This window comes from Artemia franciscana, chromosome 14 (genome assembly GCF_032884065.1).
Source record: "Artemia franciscana chromosome 14, ASM3288406v1, whole genome shotgun sequence".
NCBI classification, from domain to species: domain Eukaryota; kingdom Metazoa; phylum Arthropoda; class Branchiopoda; order Anostraca; family Artemiidae; genus Artemia; species Artemia franciscana.
This window is the reverse complement of record NC_088876.1, coordinates 24,948,519-24,967,620: the sequence shown is the minus strand read 5'-3', so window position 1 is coordinate 24,967,620 and position 19,102 is coordinate 24,948,519. Positions and strand designations below refer to the sequence as shown.

Genomic DNA, 19,102 nt, shown 5'->3' with positions numbered 1-19,102 from the left:
TCGTTCTCGCAAGGTCAATGTTAAAGTCACCCATCAATACAACTTCATATTTTTCGGTACAAATTCTTCCAAGAACATCTTCAAACGTTTCCAGAAATTTCTTGGTTTACCCACTTCTACCAAAAAAAAAAAATTTTCGATATTTTTTTTTTTTTATCCACGGAAAGATGGTCCGTGGTTGAAAACTACGAGATAATAGTTTGAAACTATTTTAGCGATCCAGGAAAGGTGAAAACAGAAGAAAAAATTCTCATGAGGCTTTCAAAAATTCCAATTTTTTGGAAAAACCTAAATCAATTTTTCTAATCTACTGAACAACCAAATACGGAAAATCCAATAGTCAGGTATTATCTGATACTGAACCTTCATGCAAGGTAAATTCATCTTTTCGGTACCTGAGTTCAAAATTATGTAAATATTCTATTTTTTAAGAAAATATTTCTGGAAAAGTAGGCTCAAAACCCAAAATTCTGATATTTTCCTTTTTTTCATGAAAATATCTACGTAATAGGTTGTAGGCCCAACTTAACGAAAATAGAGAGTAAAAGGCCTTGTTACACGTTTTGGCAGTCAATACCTAGCCCCGCCTCTGCTACCAGATGAGGTCCAGAAATTCTTGCCACTAACAGCATCCATCTTATACTACTACTACTACTACTACTAATAACTCACTGCAGCACCAAGCCGCCTGAGGCCAACACAGCTACGCACGCTCCTCCTCCAACCTAATCTATTTAAAGCCTCCCTCTTTACACCCTCCCAGGAAGTTCCCATTTCCTTTAAATCTTTATTTATGACATCCTCCCAACCCAGACAAGGACGACCTGCTTTCCGTGTAGCCCCAGACGGTTGGCCAAAAAGGACAATCTTCGGTAATCTGTCATCCTTCATCCGTAAAAGTGGCCTAGCCATCTCAACCTTTCTTTCATTTTAGCCCCAGAAAGCGGGATTGAACCACACTTTTCGTAAAACCTACTGTTTGAAATACGATCAGTCGGCCGGGTACCCAGAACAATCTGTAGGCAATTTCTCTGGAAAACATCTAGTAAATTTTCATCTGCTTTTCGGAGTGCCCATGCTTCATGGCCATGTTTGACCACTGTCATCACTGTAGCTTCCAATATTCTAATCTTGGTTTGTAGACTTATCTTTCTATTCTTCCAAACTTTATTTAACTGTGAAAAAAACACCCTGAGCCTTAGCTATTCTACTTTTAACATCTTCACTGCTCCCACCATCTTTACTAATAATACTACCAAGGTAACTGAAGCTCCCAACCTGATTAATCTTTTCGTTACCTAATGTCACCTGTTTATCTTCACTTATTCCTAGCCTTAGTGACTTAGTCTTCTTAACATTAATTTTCAAGCCTATTTTAGCACCCTGAACTCGTAAAACCTCTAAAAATGCATTCATTTTGCTCACACTTTCAGCTAATATGCTAAAATCATCAGCATAATCTAAGTCCAGGAGTGTTCTTCCTCCCCATTTGATTCCATGGTCTCCAATTGCCTTTCCTATGCTCTTTAAGACGAAGTCCATCAAAATGATCCATATAAAGGGGGATAGAACACAACCCTGCTTAACTCCTGATTTAATACAAAACCAGTTGCTAACCTCATTTCCTACCTTAACCGCAGCAGTATTATTCTCGTACATAGCACAAATCACTTTAATGTATTTTTCTGGTATACCATATAACGGTAAGACCTTTGTTAACGCTGTTCTATCAACAGAATCGAAAGCTTGCTCATAATCGATAAAACTAAGGACCAAAGGTGTTCGACAACGAAGGCACTTCGCAATTATTAACCTAAGAGTGAAAATTTAGTCGACACATCCTCTACCTTTTCTGAAACGAGACACTGTTCTTCCCTTAAAACTTTGTCTACAGCATCTCTCAGTCTAAAAAGTATCATATTACTAAGTAATTTGCTGCCTACAGAGACCAGACTAATGCCTCGATAATTACGACACTCACTCTTGTCACCTTTCTTATACAGTGGTTGAATTAAAATCATTAGGTACTTCCCCTTTTTCAGAAATGATATTCATAATCTTCAGCAGCTTATTTCTAACCTCAGAGCCACCATATTTAAGAAACTCATTTATCACACTATCAGCACCTGGGACCTTATTATTTTTTAATCCTTTTAGTACTGTCGCTAATTCTTCCTCACTAAACAAATCTTCCTTCACATCCAAGGTATCACAAACTTTTTCATTTTTCATCTATATCTTTTCCTGCAACTGTATCTCGGTTTAGCACATTCTCAAAATGTTCCACCCATCTTTCTTTAACTTTTTCCTTATCACTAATTGTGGCCCCATTTCTATCTTTAACTGGGACTAGACCGGATTGGCTACTCCCTTTCAATTTATTAACATGCCAGCATAATATTTTGCTATTATACCGTCTAGCCGCATCTTCCAGATCCTCAGCAATTTTATCCATCGCCTCCACTTCACATCTCCTTAGTTCATATTTTAATGCTTTCTCCACTTTCTTTACATTCCTTTTGTTTTCATACGACCTACCACTCAGATAATTCTTATACAAACCCCTTCTACTCTCTATTAAACCTAAAGCTTTTTCACTAATATTCCTAGTTGCAGTCTTAGCACCCTTCCCTAGGACACCATCAGCAACTTCACAAATTGTTTTTCTGAAATTATTCCATCCATCTTCCACATTGTCAAATTTTAAACTCTCAAGTTTAGTACTCAACTGTTCCTGGAATTTTTTTTCTCAAATTTTCATCCTGAAGTCTACCAGCATCACAACTTTCCGGGAGGGAGTTACCCTTCCGAAATTTCAGCTTTAAATTAACCTTAGCTACTACTAGATGGTGATCTTTACTTTTAACATCAATAACGGCACTCCTATACACCCTAGTATCTTGTATTGATCCTACTAGTCTCCTGTTTACAATAACATAATCAATAAGGTTTTCTGTCTTACCATCACGTGAATACTATGTCAACTTATGGGCCATTTTGTGACCAAGCACCGTATTGGTTATAACTAGGTTGTTATACCTACAAAATTGCAAAAGCCTATAGCCATTACTGTTTTCTTTTCCTACACCAAATTTACCTAGGCTAGGATACCATCTATCCCTATTTCTACCAACCTGGGCATTAAAATCTCTTAGCAAAAACACCATTTTTCTACCTGGTACCCTGTCTATTTGCTCCTATAACTGTAAGTAAAATTCATCTGAGTCACTAGTATCTCCAACAGTTGGTTCAATGGGGGCATATACTACTATAACTGATACCCTAAACTTTTTAGTCATAAAATGAGCAATTAGTATTCTATTATTAATACCTTCCCAGCCTAAACAAGACTTAGCAGCTTCCTTATTCATCATGAGCCCTACTCCCTGTCTATGTACCCCATCCTTCCTGCCTGAATAAACAAATTCTATGTCACCTAATTTCATGCTTCCTACCCCTGGGATATGAGTTTCTGAAACTCCTAATAAATCCAGTTCAAACCGTCTGAATTCGTCAGTCAAAATGTCGATGCAATAGTCATTTTTTAACGTCGTAACATTCCAAGTTCCAATTTTCATGTTCTTTAAATCTTTGAAATTATTTTGGCCTCAAGAAAAGCAGTGATCCCGGATACCAGTGCAGGATGGGGACCGACATATCTTCTCAAGTCTACACCGAAGCGCTTAAGCCGGCTTAGAACCGGACAGCAAGAAGTCCCTGGGACCTCCAGTAAGTTGGAGGCTTTGCGCAATCCTGGGCCCATCTTGGTCACAACATGGTTTTCAGCATTTGGCGATGCTCTTCTAACAACAAGAGTCGAAATCCTGCACAGACAGTCCCAAGCCTATTACCTCCGACTCATTAAATATTCATGCCTACAAATATTATGCTACTACGGGGAGGCAGACCATAGTAGATAAATTAGCTAGGAAGAGGTTTTTCAGCCCGAAAATGCCCATCAAAACAAACCAAGCCCAGAAAAATATCCAATAATCAGAATCCCGTACGAGTGCTGTGTGAGGTGGAAGAATAAACCAAATTGAAAAAAGCAAGAGCTAGCGTAATCGTTATGCCCTTCTTTGGTCGATACCCCATTTCACCTCTTTAGAGAAGAGAGCCCCTAGATTTGTACCAATGTTGTATCTTCCACAAAAGCTTGCCAAATCTCAATCAAAACGGGCAGGATTTAAGAATAAATACCCTAGGTGTGCCTTTCCAGAGTCCGGACCTGATCCTATCTACGAGGGGATAAAAAGAAGATGAGTCTGAAGCGTTTTAATATAATTTTATTTATTAATATAATTTCAATGATAATTGATATAATATCTATAGTCGTTATTAATATAATTTTAATGAGATTCCCCAAAATGGAATATTATATTTCAATAAAATTTGGTTGAAAATAATAGACAATTTTTTATCTATCAACAAATGAACTGACATCACTTTTATACAATCTATCTATCAACAATTTTATATGACTTACCTATCAAAAAATGACTTGAAATCTATTTTTATACAATCCTAACAAGGGCTTAAGCCAGATTTGCCCCTCTCAATCACTCGCACTATGTGTCAAGGCTTTTTCTACAATTAGCCATGGATTGATGCCCACAACTACTCGATATTAATTTTAGAATAGAATCGGTTTTATTTGCACAATTCCTCGTAGTCATATAACTAAATGGCGCTTGTGCTTACAAAAAAAGGATTAAATCAAACGACCAAAAAAATCAGAAGACGAATAGGATTAAATCAACAATTGTTAAATACAAAGAAAGGGATGAATGAGTTGGAAAAACGATTTGTGCGTGAAGGAGGTGCTGCTAATCTGTCAGAGTTAAGACCCAATTTGACCTCAAAGAAAATAAAAGGAGAGGTCCCTTAATTCCTGTCACCTCATGTTAAGCATGAGTTCAATCCAATCTATGGGAGAGATAAGAGTACGGGGTCGGTTAATCCTTGTCATCAGCACTTTTGCAAGAAGTGAGAGTAGGATCTTCAATAAACTTAGTGGGGTATATCCATCCTCTCGCGCAATTCAGCTGAAGAGGGGGGATTCCTTGTCACTAGGATATCTGACAGAAGGTGTTTTCAAATATCATCTAATATACAGGTTAATATCATCCATAAAAATTTAAAGAAAAGTTACCTTGCTATCAGCTTCACGAATTTCCAAGGTTACCTCAAATACTACTGCAGACGGCGTCGATCCAGCAATATAGGTAATATTGCTGCAGACGGTAATATTGCTGCGATAATATTGCTGCAGCAATATAGGTAATATTGCAGCAATATAGGTAAATACTACTGCAGACGGCGTCGATCCAGCAATATAGGCAATATAGGTAATAAAAATTTAAAGAAAAGTTACCTTGCTATCAGCTTCACGAATTTCCAAGGTTACCTCAAATACTACTGCAGACGGCGTCGATCCAGCAATATAGGTAATATTATTTTCAGCAAGCTGGCCTTTGTGTTTTTTGAAAGCTTGACCAAAGGATGCGAAAACTTTACCAATCTATACAATAATAATTTTTAATCAATTAAATCATTCGATACGTCAATCCATTTTGGATCCCTATAAGTAATAACTAGAAACAACTCTTTTTTTCATTAGCCGGCTAGAAGTTGGGGTTTTTCAATTAATACGAGCAAAAAAAACTAATTGTATTACAATATTGTTTGAGAAAGCAACCGTTTATGATAAATTCCATTTATTTCAATTTAATATGAATTTTCAATTCATTTATTTTAACGCTCGGAGGTTTTCCACGATATTTTCTTAACATTGTTTTTTGTTTGAAAAACCAAGAGCCATATATCTGGTATCACACTAAGCTTTCCTGCTTTAAGAAGTACCATATAAGCATTTAGGCTTGCTTTAAATTTTGATTAAGATGCGTCTTCATATCCATAAATTGATTATTCTATAGACTGTTCATGTCCACAGCAAACTGTCCAGGGTTGTCATATAGGTATACTTTGTGGTTACAGAGATCCCTAAAGAGTAATATTTAGTCTGCGCACGTTTTATCGTTCCTTCTTACACACGAAAGTTATTTCTGGAGTTGTCTAGTTCCGCGCCACACAACAAATGTGAAAAGAAAACAAATTATTGTTTTCTATAAGACTTAGTTGCACGTGTTGCACCGCAACTGTTATTCATAAGTTAGAGTAGATAATTAGTAAATAATTTACTAGTATTTTTTTTTACTAATTACATCTAATTTTTTTACTAGTGTAATACAATTTTTTTTTCAATTACACAATATTTACAATTGAATACAATTTTTTACATCTAATCTTTTTTTATTAATTTTTTTACTAGTAAATTAGTAAAATTTTGCTAGTAAAAAGAAGACTAGTAATATTTACTAGTAAATAGTAAATATTAGTAAATAGTAGATAGTAGTAAAATTTTGGGGCCTTGGAACCAAGAGTTATTTTTTGCCAATTTCGAAATGAATGTCTTAGATATGTTAACATTTCTTTATTTTTCTTTTTTTCTACTTATTTTTTTGTCCAGGTAGGTAAATACCTTTTTTTAATATTTATGGTTTCTTAAATTATGCAAATAATATAGCATGCATATTACAGAAAAAATTTACGGTTCAAGTTCATTTCTCTTTCCTTGTAAACTCTGAGGAAAGTCTAAATATGAGTTGACTTGGGGGTGAAAGATAGTCCTGATACATATTAATCTTCGTCAAGAAATCAACTGGTCGAAAAAAAATCTTAAAAACTTTTTTTCTGAAATTTCATGCTAAAAGTAATAAATTTAGAATTGCATTAAAAACGACCTAACTTCCTGTTGACCAAACAGTCGGATATGAAAATCATTAGAATACTTATCACAGGGTATTTGATACTGGTATTAGAAATTGCCATGGTGAGTATTAGAGTATTATTTTATTCAGCAGCTATTAAAGTCACAACAAATAAAAATTACTAATAAATAAAATGTAAAATAAATAAATAATAAACAAATAAAAGTTAAAAATTAAAAATAAAATCGAACAAAATAAAGTCGCAACAAATAAAAAATCAGACTGAACAAACTCTAGATAAATTTAATTTTATAATAACGTTATTTAAATAATTTGTATTCTTTATATTATTTTTAAATACTTTGTCTCCCTTCTTACTAGCGACAATACTTGAGCAGCAGAGAATTTAGCACCAAATGTCTGAACCACATCTTGAAGACTCTGAAAATCTTTTATTTCAGAAAATGGTCATTTTAATACCAGCCAAACGACGGAGGCCATTTTCAGTTCTACACTTTTTTATAGTAAATTGTGATCCAAAGGTGTATTCCTTTTCTTTTTTTAACCTTTTTTTTGTAAAGCGTATTTCCTTTTTTAAGATTTTTTAATTAGAATGTGTTTTAATGTTTTTGTCTATTGTCTCCTGATTACATCACGTGGGTTTTTCGGGTAGAACAATTATTTATTGATTGACTGACAGAGTTTATACTTCACAACTTAACGTCTTTTGAACTATTTTAGCCAAATCAGCAAGAAACTTCACGGAAAATACTTGTTTTTTTTTACCCAAGGTACAATCATGGGTGAATCAAAATCCATCAAGTCATTTTTAGGTAAACGGGAGGGGGAGGTAAACTTTGAGTGATCACATATAAATGACTTTTCTGCAGGATATTATTCTAAATGCCTACCAAAAGTTTGATTAAACCCACAGGAATGAATACAACTCTTCAAGGGATTACGTGGGAAATGCTGAAACTTCCCTGTAATAAGAGGGATGTTTCACAACTTTGAGAGCGGATCCTCAAATTTTCACGGGAGAAGAGAATTTTCAATAGAGGGCGAGCCAAATTACCCAGTATTATCTAAAAAAAAGTTTTTCGAAAGAAAGTTAGGAGCAACACTAAAACTTAAAACGAACAGAAACTATTACGTATATTAGGGAGATCACCCCCTTCACAATACCTTGCTATTAACGACAAAGTTTTTTTAGTACTTTTGAAAGACCTGTTTACTGTAATTACATTGCCTTTGTGATTGAGGAGTCATTCTTAACGATTAGGGACAAAATTAAAACTGTAGCGAGAAGAGCGAGGAATTGATGAGGGGACCCATCCTCCCCCCCCCCCTCATATAAGTAATAAAATATGCCCAAGAATTTTGCCAGATTTTTAAATTAAGGGGAGAAACATCTCCTGAAATCTTAGGAGTCGTAAATAAAATTCAATAATGAAATTAAGCATATCAGAAAACTACTGTAGAAGTTTTACGATCAAATATAGATAAATGTGTAATTCTACATGTTTTTTCCCGGAGGTGATTGTATCGAACAGGTGATCATAGAAAATCTGGAGAGAAATCATTTAATCTGAAAGCAAAAATTGTCTATCCTCCCTCCAACGTCCCTCTCCACTATCAGCTAGCCTCCCTCCCTGGCCTATACTTTCACCAGATTTTTTTTATAGAAAAATTGAAAGTATAAGAGTTCAAAATAGGGATGAAACCTTTTAATAACTAAAGTGAAAAATTTGATTCTAACCTTTATAGCTGGTATATTTGATTACCCTAATTAATTGATTAAATTGTCCAATTAATATTTTATTTGAAAGGTGATCGAATCGCAGTTTGACAAGTTTCGTCTCAAACCAGATATCTGAACTTAGGATAGTTTATTTGCAGCATTTGATTTTCATGATTTTTTTACAGATTATATATAATACTAACCACTGTAATTTTAGAAACAATAACGCCAGGGGCGTAGGGAGGTTTCGATACTGAATATTTATTTTTGTTTCAATACATGCATATATCAATTTTGACATTTAATATCCCCCAACTATAAGCTTTTGAATTAAAATCTTAGGAAAAGAAACTATTATATAACCATAATGTTATTTGTGTCAAATCGTTTTTATGGTGTTTATTTTTTCTGGAAACCGGAAGCAGGATAGTGGTTTTATTTTATTATAGTATTGCGGAATAAGTAAATTTTAGCAAAATATAGAATGACGAGCTTCTCAAGACCTATATTCAAAGGAACTCAGGAAGCACTTATAATCTCGCCCCCTCCAAAAATATGCTGCCTTTGCCCATTTAAGGGTGGGTCAAAAGTCACTGACCCTTCTTTATTTTTCAATATCTTTTTTATTTCTTAATATTTTTATTTTCTTAATGTTTTGATTTTTCAGATCCTGGAAATTAATTATGGAGAAATTCAGCACCGTACAACGTAAGGTATATAACGTGATATGGTATACGCACAACCTACGGTATACGTACAACGTACGGTATACGTACGTGATAGAAAATCGATTTCCATCGCCTTGACTTTACGATACTAAAATTTCATGCATATAACTGTTAAAATAAAAAAAGTTATTTAAAATTGAAATGGGTCAGTGACTTTTGGCCCCCCCAGTATAATACTATTACCTTTTTCTTATCTCTAACTTTTTTCCCTTGCGAAATTAACAGATTTGCAGTCAACTAAAAATTGAAGGTATATAATTATAGAAACCGAAATAATAATACAAAACGCATATCAAAATCGGCCTTACTGCTTCTGGCACATCACAGCGAAAGACATGAGACTGAAATAAAGCAGCATCGTGTGATTCTCCACGGGCACAAGTAAAAGCAAAGCATGAACTCTCAGGAGAACCAGATGCTCCTCTTGCAAAGTACAAAATTCTGGAAATAGGATATCTAGCCAGTTCTGCTTGCGTTGAAGCATCATACAACCTGAAAATATAAAGCATCTAAAGGCACTATATCACCAGTATTTTACGTGGTAGGTTCTCCCTCTCTAATAAGTTTGATGATCCAAGTCAAAAAATTATATAAAAAACACGTTAAAAATTTCAACAATGCAAAAATTTTCAAAAAACAGTGTTTGGAATCATCAAAAACTACCCCCAACCCCATGATCCTAAATATATGCACCCATAAATATGGGCACGGGAATCTGGCTGTCATAATAAATTATTTTAAATTGTCACCCAAATTTGCCAATCAGACGGCTGAGAGTTATCTTAATTCCCCAATGACGCTTGTCACAACACTAAAATCCATTCCAAAATAGACTCTACACAAAATAAAAATTAGTTTTCAATTACATTTGTCGTTTAAGAGTCAATGTAAAGAGACTCTTGCAGGGACTCAGGCCTCAAACTCTTACCTTGCATAATTTGCAAAGGGTCATGTTACCGTAGTTATTTTTATTAACTGCTTAACATATTCTTTCGTTTTTCTTTTCAAGATACATCTATATTGATGTTAAAAATTATAAGCCAATTTCGTCTTCTTTACCTGCTTTTTTTTCTGCTTGTTGATGAACAAAATATTACACATGTTTTGGTGCTAAATGGTGCCTCCATTTCAACCCAAATACACGCCAACCCAATCATTTACTTTTAACTAATATTATTTAAATTCTTTATTAGTTTTTTTCCTCTGCCACTTTTATCGATCTTGTGTTTGATGTAACAGCATTAAATCTCTAATTGACTGTCTTCAGAATACTAAAAATCAAGCAGTTGACTGCTTAATTACAATCCAATTAATTACAGTTACAATTAATTACCTGCTTAATTACTGCTTAATAAACAATCCATCTATTTCACAGCTGGTCGTTAGAATATAAAATGTATTGTAGGAGTACGTGAAAAATTCAAAAATATAGTTTGGAGTAAAGTTATTCTGCTTTAGGGAAATTTTACCCCTGGTAATTTAATTCTCTTTGCCTTCATCCTCCCGCTTTGAAGGCTACCAGCAGAGACTTTCGCTTCACCTATATCTAGCGTCTTTCAAGGTCATTGAGTACACAATTAACCTTTCAGGTCAGCTTTAAATTCTACAGCCGTGTGCTCTATATCACTTGTGAGATTTATCCCTCTTGGGGTGATTTAACAGTTTTCTAATCCAATTTCAAAAACTTGTTTAATCCTTTCACCTGGTTATATCTTTCATTTATTATTTTTTATTAGTTATTATACGTTTCCCTTCCTTATCTTTTTCATTTTTTATCTTTTCCTTCTTTATGTTAATTCCAGCTTTTACAGAACAAATACAGAATAATAATATATTAGTCATCGACTCATACACGTTTTCGAAAATAATATTATTTTAGAAAGAGCATTCTCTAATTGGAGTTAATTAGTTGCTAATCTACTTCCTAATAAGGGAAGCATACTTCACAACCATGCACTAAAATCCAAGAAATCTGCTTTTAGGCTATCCTAAGTTAAAATTTCAGTAACACTTTGCATTTATATGGGCTATCACATGAAACCTTAACATATTTTGGATTATGTGTTTCATATATATTTCCTACCTTTTCTTTGGCCTTGGATAAGAAAAGACTTATTAATCTTAACAAAATTCGTATTTTGAGTCTAAAAAATGGAAAGAGCGATTAAGTGAGAATATCAAGCAAGACAAAAACGATATAAAACGAGAACTCATAGAGACACTGAAAAATCATTACAAAAACAAGCCACACACTTAAAAAGAGAACAATTAAATTAGGTAACAAAAAGAAATGTCTAAGTTTGGTTTTACTGTTAAGTAATTTGCCATTTGATTTGTACTAGAGGCAATATCTTAGCCGAAAACTTAAAAAGAGAACAATTAAATTAGGTAACAAAAAGAAATGTCTAAGTTTGGTTTTACTGTTAAGTAATTTGCCATTTAATTTGTACTAGAGGCAATATAATATCAATCAATGCTTAGCCGAAAACTTAAAAAGAGAACAATTAAATTAGGTAACAAAAAGAAATGTCTAAGTTTGGTTTTCCTGTTAAGAAATTTGTACTAGAGGCTATATAGTATCAATCAATGCTTAGCCGAAAACTTAAAAAGAAAACAATTAAATTAAGTAACAAAAAGAAATGTCTAAGTTTGGTTTTCCTCTTAAGTAATTTGCCATTTGATTTGTACTAGAGGCTATATAGTATCAATCAATGCTTATCCGAAAACTTAAAAAGAAAACAATTAAATTAGGTAACAAAAAGAAATGTCTAAGTTTGGTTTTACTGTTAAGTAATTTGCCATTTGATTTGTACTAGAGGCAATATAATATCAATCAATGCTTAGCCGAAAACTTAAAAAGAGAACAATTAAATTAGGTAACAAAAAGAAATGTCTAAGTTTGGTTTTACTGATAAGTAATTTGCCATTTGATTTGTACTAGAGGCAATATAATATCAATCAATGCTTAGCCGAAAACTTAAAAAGAAAACAATTAAATTAGGTAACAAAAAGAAATGTCTAAGTTTGGTTTTACTGATAAGTAATTTGCCATTTGATTTGTACTAGAGGCAATATAATATCAATCAATGCTTAGCCGAAAACTTAAAAAGAGAACAATTAAATTAGGCAACCACAGAAATGTCTAAGTTTGGTTTTACTATTAAGTAATTTACCATTTGATTTGTACTAGAGGCAATATAATATCAATCAATGCTTAGCCGAAAACTTAAAAAGAGAACAATTAAATTAGGTAACAAAAAGAAATGTCTAAGTTTGGTTTTACTATTAAGTAATTTGCCATTTGATTTGTACTAGAGGCAATATATTATCAATCAATGCTTAGCCGAAAACTTAAAAAGAGAACAATTAAATTAGGTAACAAAAAGAAATGTCTAAGTTTGGTTTTACTATTAAGTAATTTGCCATTTGATTTGTACTAGAGGCTATATAGTATCAATCAATGCTTATCCGAAAACTTAAAAAGAGAACAATTAAATTAGGTAACAAAAAGAAATGTCTAAGTTTGGTTTTACTATTAAGTAATTTGCCATTTGATTTGTACTAGAGGCAATATATTATCAATCAATGCTTAGCCGAAAACTTAAAAAGAGAACAATTAAATTAGGTAACAAAAAGAAATGTCTAAGTTTGGTTTTACTATTAAGTAATTTGCCATTTGATTTGTACTAGAGGCTATATAGTATCAATCAATGCTTATCCGAAAACTTAAAAAGAGAACAATTAAATTAGGTAACAAAAAGAAATGTCTAAGTTTGGTTTTACTATTAAGTAATTTGCCATTTGATTTGTACTAGAGGCAATATAATATCAATCAATGCTTAGCCGAAAACTTAAAAAGAGAACAATTAAATTAGGTAACAAAAAGAAATGTCTAAGTTTGGTTTTACTGATAAGTAATTTGCCATTTCATTTGTACTAGAGGCAATATAATATCAATCAATGCTTAGCCGAAAACTTAAAAAGAGAACAATTAAATTAGGTAACAAAAAGAAATGTCTAAGTTTGGTTTTACTATTAAGTAATTTGCCATTTGATTTGTACTAGAGGCTATATAGTATCAATCAATGCTTATCCGAAAACTTAAAAAGAGAACAATTAAATTAGGTAACAAAAAGAAATGTCTAAGTTTGGTTTTACTATTAAGTAATTTGCCATTTGATTTGTACTAGAGGCAATATATTATCAATCAATGCTTAGCCGAAAACTTAAAAAGAGAAACAAAAAGAAATGTCTAAGTTTGGTTTTACTATTAAGTAATTTGCCATTTCATTTGTACTAGAGGCAATATAATATCAATCAATGCTTAGCCGAAAACTTAAAAAGAGAACAATTAAATTAGGTAACAAAAAGAAATGTCTAAGTTTGGTTTTACTATTAAGTAATTTGCCATTTGATTTGTACTAGAGGCTATATAGTATCAATCAATGCTTATCCGAAAACTTAAAAAGAGAACAATTAAATTAGGTAACAAAAAGAAATGTCTAAGTTTGGTTTTACTATTAAGTAATTTGCCATTTAATTTGTACTAGAGGCAATATAATATCAATCAATGCTTATCCGAAAACTTAAAAAGAGAACAATTAAATTAGGTAACAAAAAGAAATGTCTAAGTTTGGTTTTACTGATAAGTAATTTGCCATTTGATTTGTACTAGAGGCAATATAATATCAATCAATGCTTAGCCGAAAACTTAAAAAGAGAACAATTAAATTAGGTAACAAAAAGAAATGTCTAAGTTTGGTTTTACTATTAAGTAATTTGCCATTTGATTTGTACTAGAGGCTATATAGTATCAATCAATGCTTATCCGAAAACTTAAAAAGAGAACAATTAAATTAGGTAACAAAAAGAAATGTCTAAGTTTGGTTTTACTATTAAGTAATTTGCCATTTGATTTGTACTAGAGGCAATATATTATCAATCAATGCTTAGCCGAAAACTTAAAAAGAGAAACAAAAAGAAATGTCTAAGTTTGGTTTTACTATTAAGTAATTTGCCATTTCATTTGTACTAGAGGCAATATAATATCAATCAATGCTTAGCCGAAAACTTAAAAAGAGAACAATTAAATTAGGTAACAAAAAGAAATGTCTAAGTTTGGTTTTCCTATTAAGTAATTTGCCATTTGACTTATACTAGAGGCAATATTATATCAATCAATGCTTAGCCGAAAACTTAAAAAGAGAAACAAAAAGAAATGTCTAAGTTTGGTTTTACTATTATGTAATTTGCCATTTGATTTGTACTAGAGGCAATATCTTAGCCGAAAACTTAAAAAGAGTACAATTAAATTAGGTAACAAAAAGAAATGTCTAAGTTTGGTTTTACTGTTAAGTAATTTGCCATTTAATTTGCACTACAGGCCATACAATATTAATCAATTAAGTCTTCAAGACTGCTATAGAAATGCAGGCATTCAGATACAAAAAAAATTCAAATTCTATAATATTTAAGACTTGTTTCCTGGGAGACAGTCCTATTCACATTTTTGACTGACATAGCCCCTGTTGTGATACATAATAGTTATCCTCTGTTTAAATTCTAAAATTGTTGGATTACATTATTTGAAAGTGATATTGAAAATACAAGTGGATTGTATACTCAACACAATTGCAACTTTTGATTGTAAATTGTAGAGAGATGACTAGTGGCCCAATAAAAAGTTGATGTTCATATCTATGGGGTTTTTATGAATTTGTTGTAACAGTAGGGGAGTGAAGTTGTTGTCAAACAGCTCTTCGTGACAAACTGTAAGTAGGTAAGGAGTAACTTGGCCCAATAGTAAAGGAAACTCAAAAACATATGAATTTTGACAACAATACATCAAAAGAATTGTTTTTTTTTATTCTGATTCCAAATATCTAAAATTCACTAAGTTTGATGTCAGCCATGATTAGCTATGAGCATGAACAAATTTGTCTAATTTTAGAACAAATGGGGAAACACACCCGTAAATTCAAGCGATCTTAATGAAAATCATACAATCAAATTCAAAATATCGAAAAACCCTACTCTAGAGGTTTAAAGCTCCTATCTACAAAAACATGGAATATTTACCAGAAAAAATTATGATGAATATGAGTTTATTTGTTTTTCTTTTCTCCAGGTGTGATTATTGAGCCAATGATCCTAGAAGATCAGGAGAGGGCTCTTTTGAACAGAAATTAGAAGTTCTACTATTCTTTAGAAGTGACCAAAAATATTGGAGGGCAATAAGCCCCCCCCCCTCACCCCTTTTTGCCCAAATACATCCGATTGAAATTGTAAAACAACCGCTTGGTTCAAAAAAGTTGAAAAGTCTATTTCAACGTTGCCTCTAAAAACGACATGACCCGCCACATTCCCAGGGGTTTACATAGGACTATTGTGCAGGGAAGGGGGGGTACATTCAAGACTTTTCTGTAGGGAATGTTCCCTGGAGGGGGAAGGGGTTTCCCAGCATGATTTGAAAAACGATTATCCATTAAGTGAAAAAAAAACAAGTTTTCTAACTGAGAGTAAGGAGTAAGATTAGAAGTTAAAACGCACTGCCATTATTCAATAAATGAAGGGGACAACCTAAGGTAATAATAAGGCTAAGGTAATAAATGAAGGGGGGTCTAAGGTAAGTTCCTTAAACAGTTAAGGTTTCCTGTGGCCTCTAGAACAAGATACAAAATACTTTTTTCCTCTTTTATAGGGAGGGGGTTCACACAGAAAATGGGTTTTAGGAAAATATATTAACATACAAATTTGAAAAAACCCAAACTATGGGTAATGAACATCTAAGATTAAAAATATTCTTTCCATAAGCCATTAGGTATTCTTTGAGGCTTTAAAGAAGCCACAAGAAAGAAGAAAAATAAACTTTCATTTAAAGTTCCAAAATTGTTTGATATTTTTTCGAGAGGCATTTTTCTTTTTCTTCTTTTCCACAAGAATGACATACTTTACCAAGATTACCTGAAGTTACACATGGAGCAACTTAATGATTTAGATCCTGGGTTCAGCCCCTTTATCACCAGTAATGACAAATTTGAGGTTCAGAATAAAACATGCTAAACCTTTCAGTTGGTTACTACTTATGACACTACTCAAAGTTTTATTCTCAATGATGTTAGCCCTATTCCCTGTGCATGCTTCTATCCACTATGTAGTTTTAGTTGTTGAATAAATGGAATGATAAAAAGTTTCCTCAGATTTGCTCAGAGGCAAGGAGCTATTTCTACTTTTTTGCACATCTACAGCGAGCAGGGGCAAATCATTGAGGGAGGAAGCAAAGTTACAGCCAATGCATTTAATTCAGAATTATGACAACAAAGTGGCACAGTAAAGTGGCAACTCTTATCAGAGTTGCTGCTCTGTTGCCTATTCGACTGGTTCTCGTTTTCACCAGCGTTTTGGAGATGAAGATAATTTTAGGAAATAAATTCTTGTCTAATAAATATACCCAATATTCTTGTGAAATTTAACAAACGCTAATTGCATTATTTGATTTGTGGAGGGATAACTTCCTTTGTAGAGGCTGCGTTAAATGAAATGTTTTTTTTTAATCGCTGTAAATCTTTTTATTCAAATCTTTAAAATAACGTCCTCAGTTTCTGCTTCTTCTTGAAAATTAAACAAAAAAAAACAAGTTTTTTTAACTGAAATTAAGAAGCGACATACGAACAGAAATTACTTCGTATATGAAAGGAGCTGTTCCCTCCACAACACCCTGCTCTTTACGCTAAAGTTTGACTCTTTCTCTCAACTCTACTTTTTAAAACAGTAAAAACTTTTAGCGTAAAAAGCGGGGTGTTGTGGAGGGAACAGCTGAGTACGCTGAATCTGATGGTGTGATTTTCGTTAGGATTCTATGACTTTTAGGGAGTGTTTTCCCCTATTTTCTAAAATAGGGCAAATTTTCGCAGGCTCGTAACTTTTGATGGGTAAGACTAAACTTGATGAAACTTATTTATTTAAAACCAGCATTAAAATTCGATTCTTTTCATGTAACTATTGCTATCAAAATTCCGTTTTTTAGAGTTTTGGTTACTATTGAGCCGAGTCGCTCCTTACTACAGTTAGTTACCACGAACTGTTTCATCATCGTCTATTTCAATTGTCATTTTTAATTTATGGAAATGTGCATTGTTTTTAAATCCCTCACTCGGCCAGGAATTAAATTCTTGTCTTCAGGTAAAGTGGTGCAAGAAAAATTTGCTGTTGTTGGGAGTTGAACCAACGAGCCCTCCGGTACTGACCCAAATCTTCTGCATGGAGACAAGACTCAAGGGTTTTGTTCATAGTATTTGAGCCTTTACAGGTTATCACTAGCAGATGATTAAACTGAAGTAATATACATACTGCAGGAATTTTCTCATATTTTCAATATATTGAAAATATGACATATTGTATCTTGACTGGGAATTGCCCATTTTAGGCTTCAATTGTTATTATTGGGAATATATGTCTTCTGATGTAATATTGTTATGTCAGCAGAATAAGTGGACAAATTTTTGAACAAAATAGTTTGAATAATGTAGAATGATAAACAGCTTGTCTAATATATGACTATGCAAATGTCATACCATATAGCTTACTAAACTATATATATACTAATGTGATAATATCATATTTTTTTATTGTATTGTATTCATTTGTTTATTAACTGTATTATGTATTTTATCATTTTAATTGTATTTATTTTTTTAATTGTGTCCTTCTCTAATTGTAAGTCCATAATGGGCTAATGTGCATTGCTTTTTTGTTGTTTTTTCAACTTTCTTTAACACAGCCTTAATTTTTATGAAAAAAAAGTATAACAGTTCAAAGTATAACCTTTTGATTGACAGTGAGCAGATATAAAAATTTTTAACTGGATAGTTTGAACACACATACAGTGTTCATCATTAGCAGTAAAACTATCAGCAGCAGTTTCACTGCTGATGATGAACACTGTATATGTGTTCAAGATATCAAGTTAACAATTTTATATCTGTTCACTGTTGATTAAAGGTTTCATCCCTGTTCTGACCTGTTATACTATCGTCATGGAAAGGCAGTGTGGTCTTCAAAGTTATCTATGAAAAAGAAACTATGCAATTTTTAGAAAATAAATAACTCTTACACAACAGATCCATCAGATGACCTTGGCACTAAGATCATTACAGGAATAGGAGAGCTGATGACACATTGTTGCCTCATAAAAGCTATATTCTTTTGAATCTCCGTCTCACTCCTTGGACTACTAATATTTGCAGCTCCTAGATAGACAACTTTATTATAAATGACACCAGCTTCGTCCTGATTATCAATATAGCTGGCTGTTGGGGAATTTAATCCATCTATAGTATTAGGTGTTGTTACTCTTGAATCTGTTTCTTTAATTGCTGAGTCTAGTGATTCTTTGAGTTCAATTTCACCATTTACATTTATTAACAAGTTTGGCTGAACATTTGTCTTGTCTTGCTTTTCAAGAACCTCAAAATCATTTTCACTCGATTTGTCAGAATCCATTGCCCTGAAATTGATAAAATTAATTAAAATTTTTGATCTTGCTTTTCAAGAACCTTGGAATCATTTTCACTCAATTTGTAAGAGTCCATTGCCCTGAAATTGAAAAATGCAATAATAATAATTTTTATAATTATTGTAATTAATTTTTTAACTAGTTATAATTTTGAATCTTGCTTTTCAAGAACCTCGAAGTCATTTTCACTCGATTTGTCAGAGTCAATTGCCCTGAAATTGATAAATACAATAATCATAATTTTTTAATTTTTAATTTTATATAATTTTAAAGTAATTCTTAAAATTAACTATAATTTTCAATCTTGTTTTTCAAGAGCCTCGAAACCATTTTCACTCGATTTGTCAGA

At 32.6% G+C, this 19,102-nt stretch overlaps 1 protein-coding gene across 1 annotated transcript in view; it reads right to left on the bottom strand.

The window, feature by feature from the left end:
- Positions 1-19,102, bottom strand: part of LOC136035493 (rab GTPase-activating protein 1-like) — a 285,782-nt gene that overhangs the window by 257,696 nt on the left and 8,984 nt on the right. Inside the window, exons 2-4 of the mRNA XM_065717324.1 lie at positions 18,352-18,744; positions 9,548-9,731; positions 5,375-5,521 (exon numbers count right to left, since the gene is read on the bottom strand). Coding sequence (XP_065573396.1) covers positions 5,375-5,521; positions 9,548-9,731; positions 18,352-18,740 — 720 coding nt within the window. The 5' untranslated portion in view covers positions 18,741-18,744. The remainder of the gene's footprint in view (positions 1-5,374; positions 5,522-9,547; positions 9,732-18,351; positions 18,745-19,102) is intronic.